The sequence below is a fragment of the Rutidosis leptorrhynchoides genome, chromosome 4 (genome assembly GCF_046630445.1).
Source record: "Rutidosis leptorrhynchoides isolate AG116_Rl617_1_P2 chromosome 4, CSIRO_AGI_Rlap_v1, whole genome shotgun sequence".
NCBI classification, from domain to species: domain Eukaryota; kingdom Viridiplantae; phylum Streptophyta; class Magnoliopsida; order Asterales; family Asteraceae; genus Rutidosis; species Rutidosis leptorrhynchoides.
In genome coordinates this window covers 135,506,908-135,514,984 of record NC_092336.1, presented here as the reverse complement: position 1 = coordinate 135,514,984, position 8,077 = coordinate 135,506,908, and the positions used below count along the sequence as shown (strand labels likewise).

The 8,077-nt window shown below is 34.6% G+C and overlaps 1 protein-coding gene across 1 annotated transcript; it reads left to right on the top strand.

The window, feature by feature from the left end:
* Window positions 1–4,964: 4,964 nt before the first annotated feature.
* On the top strand, window positions 4,965–5,825 carry LOC139841025 (F-box/kelch-repeat protein At3g06240-like). Its single transcript, XM_071831261.1, has one exon. It carries the CDS (start codon window positions 4,965–4,967, stop codon window positions 5,823–5,825), a length of 861 nt encoding a protein of 286 aa, XP_071687362.1.
* Window positions 5,826–8,077: the final 2,252 nt, after the last annotated feature.

Below are 8,077 nucleotides of genomic sequence, written 5' to 3'. Positions count from 1 at the left end.
CTCTCATGAACGGTAAGACGTGCGGATTATTATTATTATTTATTATTATTATTATTAACGCTTCTTTTTTAAGTGCATGATAGTATGGACCAGCTTTCTTGTTACAAATGATATGTAACTATTCTTTTGATGATAATTGATTGCTTGTTTATATTGATACTAGTAAATTGGGTTCTAAATGGACTTGCTTTATATTTTCTGGGTCCCAATTTGCTACTAGTTGTTAGTAACATACTATTATATTACGGAGTATATAGTAGAGTATATTGTTAAATTGTTAATAACAACCATCTTGAATTCTTTGTTTTCTTTATTTTCCTTCATTACAACTATATTAACTGTTGATGATTGTTCAAGTATCAAAATGAGACAACATTCATGTATGGATCTGTATGTCATTGGAATTTCTAGTATATTGGGGTTGATGGTTTTTGTGGAGGTTGTAGGTAATAGATACAATGAGTTGTGTGTGATTGTGTTTATATTGTTTTATATATAGCCACTTTTGTTTTATCTTATGTTATTATGTGCACTACTCTATAATAACCTTTCTTAAAACACCGGCAGTTTTTATATTAGACGTCGCAGGTTTGACCTGTTGCTTATATGAATCCGTTGATTCAGTTATGTATCATCTTCAACATATCAAACAGGTTGAAATTGAAACAAAAGAGAACTGAACTTCCAACCCACCCAGCCTTTTCAATACATTTTGTTCATCATAACAAGACTGTTTTTCACTATCTGGTTCTTAACTTAGATTCTTAGTGTTCATGGACACACCAAGATTTTGATATCTCAGACACACCAAAGAAGCATGCATGTATTTCTTTTAAAAATGCACCATGACATGATAAAATAACTACAAGTTATACGGAGTAGCATCAAAACGCATTACTAGAATATTTGCTTAAACAAAAGGTGCAATAAAAAATGATACAGATATAATAAGTAAATACATTTTTAATCTTAGTAAATATATTCTATGATTTCTATTCTATGATTTCTGACCTTCCTCTGCAGCAGCTTCTTCAAAAGTCTCACCTGCAACGAGTTCTCAGACTTCATCATCATCATCCTCCTCTTGTGCAGTTGCAGAAGAAGCCCCTTCACCTGCACAGGGTGCCTGTTTGTGGAACTGCTCGGCTAACTTTCTTAAGTTATCTAAGTTATCGGGTCCAAAACAGCACCCATCCGGTTACAAATGTTAATCACTCTTACCCTCCAAAATCAAACATAAGATTGAATGAAATATATTTTGAAGTTTTAGGCATACCCAGTTGGTTCAGAATGCCGGGGAGAATATCTTGCAAATCCACAAAAACAAACAATCAAGATGAGTCATATATATGTGTGTAAACAAGTTCACCCAAAAAAGAAAGTTGTTAAGGAGTCAGACTACATAATGCATCAAAGCAAGAGTGATACAAATACATTACAGATGGCAAATACTTTTGTTGTTCTATATAGTCAAAAGTTCAAACGTTTTAGAGGTCACCCCAAGGTCGAGAAAGACGTGAGACGACAGACGAGTCGGTCAAGATCTTGAAAGGTTGAATCGGTTGAGACGGGGCGAAACGGACGTCGACTTTTATCAAGTTTTCTAATGACAACCCTAAGTACTGCCTTTAAAAGAAATATTTATGCATAAAAGAGTTATACATTCTATTAAATGGGGTAGTTTGCAGGAAGTGGGCCATTATCTTGTATGTACAAACAAAAGAAGCATGTTCGAATCTCCTAAAGACAGCCCTAAGGGCTGTCATTAGAAAATTTCTTTTTTTATTTGTTATTTAGCAAGCCCAATATTTGGTGTTAATGGACAATAATACCCTCATGTGCCTCGCACATGCCTGGAGTTAACAGAGCAACATTAACGTCCTTAACAATTTTAGATTATTCGTGAAATAAGTTCATGCTTCTGGACTATTTAGGTGCAAAAATCAAGTTTGGATTGTCCGTGTGTTTTTGAGCAAACCACAAGAACTATCCGTGTAATTAAGTCGTTTACAATGATAATAGATAGAAAGTTGTATGGGTCAACCATACTTTTTACATTATTAGCTATTCCATAGCCAACCATGACACATTTTTCCGCACATGGATTTAGTTTGGTTCGCTCATGTTTTGGAATATGGATGAAGACCGAGCACCCAAATATTCGAGGTTCAATGCTAAATGAAGTCGGAAGGGTATGGAATTGGGAAAGCGTATCTTTAGGGGTTTTTGTGCCCAAAACCTTAGTAGAAGATAGGTAGCGGAAGCAAGGGCTTCGGGCCAAAAAATTTTCGGAGCCTTGGATTCAATTAATAAAGCTCTTGTCATTTCTAAAAGTAGTCGATTCTTACATTCGGTTACGCCATTTTGCTCGGGGGGGTATGTGCACACGAGGTTTGATGAATAATCCCATTATTTTCACAAAAAGATTTCATTGATGAGTTTACGAACTCACCCCCATTATCGGATCTTAACATTTGTATGTTTTTATTAAATTAGGTTTGAACCATTTTATAAAAGTGAGAAAATTTCTCAAAATCTTCTGATTTGTGAGTTAGAAAATAAATACAAGTCATTCGGGTATGATCGTCAATAATTAAGACAAAATATCGAAAAATTTTCCCCCCAACAACCGGTGCAGGACCCCACACATCAGAATGGATTAAAGCAAAAGGAATTTCTTTCCTAGTGTTACTAGGTTTAAACGTATTTCGGTGACTTTTAGCCAGAATACAAGTTTCACAATTTAACGTAACATTGGATGAAAAAAGACTTGGAAATAAAGAGTGTAAGTATCTGGCAGATGGGTGACCTAACCTCCTATGCCATAACCAAGCTTCCCTCGTAGGTGTCCTGTGAGCAAGCATCACGGTACCCTGTTGGGTTACTTCGTCCACATAGTACAACCCGCCCCGTTCGGTGTCACGCTCAATAATTTCCCCAGTTCTGATATCTTGAAGGATACAGAAAGTAGGATGTAGTAAAACGGAACAATTCAATTCTTTTGTAACGTGACTAACGGATAAAAGTTTATGTGACAAGGTTGGAATATATAAACAATCAGATAAGTTCATATTCGGAGTAAATTCAATTTTTCCACCCCCTTCAACTTGTACAACACCTCCATTGGCCGTTTGAATTTTACTAACCCGATGTTTTGATTGAGCGTAAAAATTGGATTTTTCAAAACTCATGGTGTGGGTAGCACCATAATCAAAAATCCATTCATTACTCTTAATGTTATTTGAAATAATATTGGCCTTTCCGGTAAAACGTGAGGTATTAGTTAAATTTTCATTTTCGAAAAAACTAGACTTTTGTACCTTTTTAACAAAATAATTTGACTTTTGGGCATGACATTTATTAATAACATTCTCTTGTTCTGGCCCAATAAAAAATATACCTTTTATCAACCCATTTTTATTTTGTGGCCCACTATCCCTTTGTGTTGGCCCAACCTTATTAACTTGGCCCAACTCCACTTTTTGGTTATTACCCGTTCTGTTTTCCCTTGGTGTATATCCCCAAATCGTTTTCCCTGGTTTGTGAATATCCCCGGATTCATCTTCCCCATACACGCATGGGTTCAACCCCTCAAATTGTTCATTCTCTTTAACCTTTTTTCTTTATCGACACATGATAAACCTGATTTACAAGAGCCTCTTTTCTTTATCGGGGGTTCTAAAATTGGTCGATTAGGTTTTCTGTTCATCAATTTTAACCCTTGTTTCTGGGTTTTCTAATCGAAGACATGGGTTTAATCCCTCTTCTTTGATCGTTTGTAAGCAATCGAACTTATTTGGGTGACTGAAAGGATTCGATTTGGGGAACCAATTTGGGTATCCCTTTTTGGTCGATTGAACACGTGGATTTTCCCATGTTGTTTTGGTCGATTTATAAATGGGTTTAACGAATTTAGGGTTTGAGGGTTTAATCCTTTGGGTTGATTTGTAAGATTGAGTCAATGAATTAAGAGTACCTTTTGTTATTTTCTGAGATGATTCAGAGCTGCTATTCCGGGTGACCTCATGGATGCCGTCGGCAGCCTCTGTTACTCTCATCACCTTTCCATCGTTTCCTTGTTTGTTCCACCCCTTGGAATAACCAATAAGCTTGAAACAATTGATTACAGTGTGATTTAATCTTCTGCAATAGACACAGTTAAATGGTTGTGGTTGATGACGATTTGCAGGGGTGTTTTCAGTTTTGACAATGGTTAGTGTTTGACATATTATATTTTTCTCTACCGTTGTAACAAATTTTTTTTATTTTTTCTTTTTTAGTTTCCTTTATATTTTTCTCCACCCGCAGAGATGCACCTATATTGTTAATTTAAAATAACATTTAAATTTTTGACGGGTTATACCTTTTAGTTCGACTCGAGTTGCGCTTCAACGACATCATCGTTAAACTAAACGCAATAAATACATTGAAAACCGAACCCCGGCGCGAAACGAGGGTAAACAACTAGTTTTGACTATATATGACTATTTGTGTTTGCCGTTTTAAAGAAAATAAAAGAAAACTTAATTGACAACTTTAGTTGAATAAATTGAACAAGTCAAAAACTCAAATTCTAATTAATTGGGGAATAGTAAATAAGAGAAAACTTAATTGACAACTTTAATTGAATAAATTGAACAAGTCAAAAACTCAAATTCTAATTAATTGGGGAATAGTAGGCTGACGAGAGACTTTTAAAACTATGATCTTTTGCAAATTAGTTTGTATCTTACTTATTACTCCGTATTTGAGTTTCCTCCATTTTCTCTTAGCCCGATTGGCTCGAGATTGATTTTTAAAACAATAAAAGCCCAATAAAATTATCGGTTCGTAAACACGCTCCTAGAAAACCTAGAAACCGGCAACTCCTTTTATTATGTATTTATCTTTAAACCTGCTATTTTCTTATAATCAAACGCATTTTTTTTCCTTCCAATAAAAGTCAAAATTTTCTGTTAATTCTAATGGATGATGATGGTGTGGTTGAAAAGATACTTGCAAGATTGGATGTAGAAGATGTTCTTCGGTGCAAGAGTGTTTGTAAGTCATGGTATAATTTAATATCATCTGATTATTTTGTAAAAGCTAATCTTAAACGGAGCTACAATAACAATCGTGAACATGGATATATAAGAATCAGATTACGTCTTTTACGTTGGACGATTAATATTATCACTAAATTGCGTGATTATTGTATGGTGACGGGTTCCTGTAATAGCCTTGTTTGCATCTCTTCTTTTGGAGATGAATTATTAGTAACTAATCTTTGTACTAGAGAGGTTAGAAAATTGCCAATGCCTCCTTACAAGTGCAGGGGAAGAGTATGTTGGGGTTTTGGTTATGATTCTTCTACTGATGATTACAAGCTTGTTGTCTGCTTTGAGGAATCCAATCATCATATACGCTTTCAAGTGGTATCTTTAAAATCAAATAAATGGAAATCTTTGAAACCAAATAAATGGAAATTCGTTGAACACCGGGATTATTTAACTTACAATACTAATAGTAATACTTATGCTTGTGGTTTTATATACAATGGGGCTCTTCATTGGTTCCTGGATGATACAAAGAAGAAGAGAAAAATGATTGTTTCGTTTGATTTATGTCTAGAGAAATTCAAAGAAATACCCTTACCTAATGACACGGAATATGTAAGGAATAATCAAGACAGACTAGGGATGTTGGAAGAACGTCTTTGCATATGCATATTCCGTGCTCACCACCAAACATGGGTGATGAAAAACTGTAATGGTTGGCAACTGCTCCCACCTGATTACCAAGGTAATAAGTATGGTGCTGTCACGCCTGCATACAAACTCGATTAGACTCGAGACAACACTTGGGGTTTATGTGATGATGATAAAGGTAACATAGATCTGTCTTGAAAGTGTAATTGGTTAAACGTTACTGCCCCTATATTTGTCAAGTCATTAGTTTCTCCCTTGATGAAAAAGAAGAATAGCAAGAACGAGGATTATTATTATTATTATTATTATTATTATTATTATTATTATTATTATTATTAACGCTTTTTTAAGTGCATGATGGTATATTGGACCAGCTTTTTTTAAGTGCATGATGGTATATTGGACCGAGCCTATTCAATACATTTTGATCATCATAATACTATTGTTTTGCACTATCTGGTTCTTAGTGTTCATGGGCACATTAAGATTTTGATATTTCAAAAACAACATAGAAGCATGTATTTCTTATACAAATGAACCAGGACATAATTAAACAACATACATATTCCCATAAGTTATACAAAGCAACATCATAACTCATTGCTAGAATATTTGCTTAAACAAAAAGGTGCATTAAAAATGATATAAATATAATAAGTTAGACACCGTGCCTAGTAAATACTCTATGATTTTTGACCTTCTTCTTCAAAAGTCTCACCATCATCATCATCATCCTCTTGTGCGAATCAGCAGTCCCTTCACCTGCACCTGGTGCTTGTTTCTGCTCTGCTAACTTTCTCAAGTTATCTAAGTTATCCGGGGAAAATATCTTGCAATTCTACAAAAAAGGAACAACCAAAATGACTTGTTAAGAAGGTAATTACACAATGTATCTAAGCAAGAGTAATACAAATAGTACGTTACAGGTGGCAAATACAGATCATTAACATATATTCATTAGATTGTAATGCATAAAACCTCCTATGTTACCCAACCCATCCTTTTTGCCACCTCCAAAATAATTTGTAAAAGACAAATGCAAAGAAACAAAAATTAACTATAATTTAAGTGAGTAACATACTCTTTGTTTGAGGAGCACCACTAACAACCCAAGTGTTGGCACCAATAGAAGCTTAAAGTGTTTTGCAGCCTCTCGTCGTCTATTGTGGTTGTTTTATGTACAGCCTTCTTCTGCCTGTAGGCAAACCCAAACCACGACACATCAAACTGAAAATATGCTGAGCTGACTCATTAATTATTCACGTCATACACGGATATGAAGGTACAAAGAATTAGATTTTCTTAATCCTATTATCTTTGACCTATAAGGTCATTCAACTGTGCAAGTCCTAAACATCTGTTATCGCTTACAACACTTTAGCTCATTAATTATAACTTTCACCACTAATCCTATTACTCGACTATCTCTCCCACTCACGTACTATACAAATGTCAGCCAAAATACGACCATATTCTCAAATTCCTCGTACTCCTGGTGAGGCTCTCAAAGATCCTCACTGGAAGTGTGCCATGATGGATGAGTTTCAGGCTCTTATTAAAAATGGGACTTAGGAACTTGTACCTAGTTCCGCTAATATGTATGTTATACGCTATGTGGATATTTAAACATAAGTTATGTTCTGAAGATTCTTTTTGAGCAAAACAAGTTGTGCAATCTAATCTGTTAGTGTTTTTAGTTTCATTCTGGAGATTTGTTCTTGCTGATTTATGTACTGATTTTTTTATTAATGCAAGTTTAACTCATGTGATTGGAGGTTTTGCATATTCTCACAGTTTGACGTCAGATCGAACGAATGTTCACAAACAATGAAAATGATGGTGTTCTTATGTTTGGTGAACATGGGCCACTATTGGATACCGATGAATTGGAGAAGTTTGCGCCAAAGAGTGATGACAAAATGTTATATAAAGATATATGATACACAGATTGGTCATGTTTTACTTTCCATCTTAGATTTGTTTTACTTACTACCTTAGATACATTTAACTTTCTAGCTTAGATACTTGATGTTCATGGGCATATTATATTTTGATATTTCAAATGTCAAAAATAACAAAGAAACACGTTTTTCTTATACAAATGCACCGAGACATAATAAAACAACATTCCTACAAATTATGCAAAACAACATCAAAACAAAACGCATTACTAGATTATTTTCTTAAACAAAAAAAATGCATCAAAATTGATACTATTATATTAATTCACACATCGTGCATAGTACATACCCTATGCTTTTTGACTTTCCTTTGCATCGGCTTCTTCAAAAGTCTCACCTGCCAATAGTTCTGGGCATCATCGTGCTCTTGTGCAGTTGCAGTTGAAGTTATCCTGTTAGATTATGGAAACATTTATACAAAATGAGAAG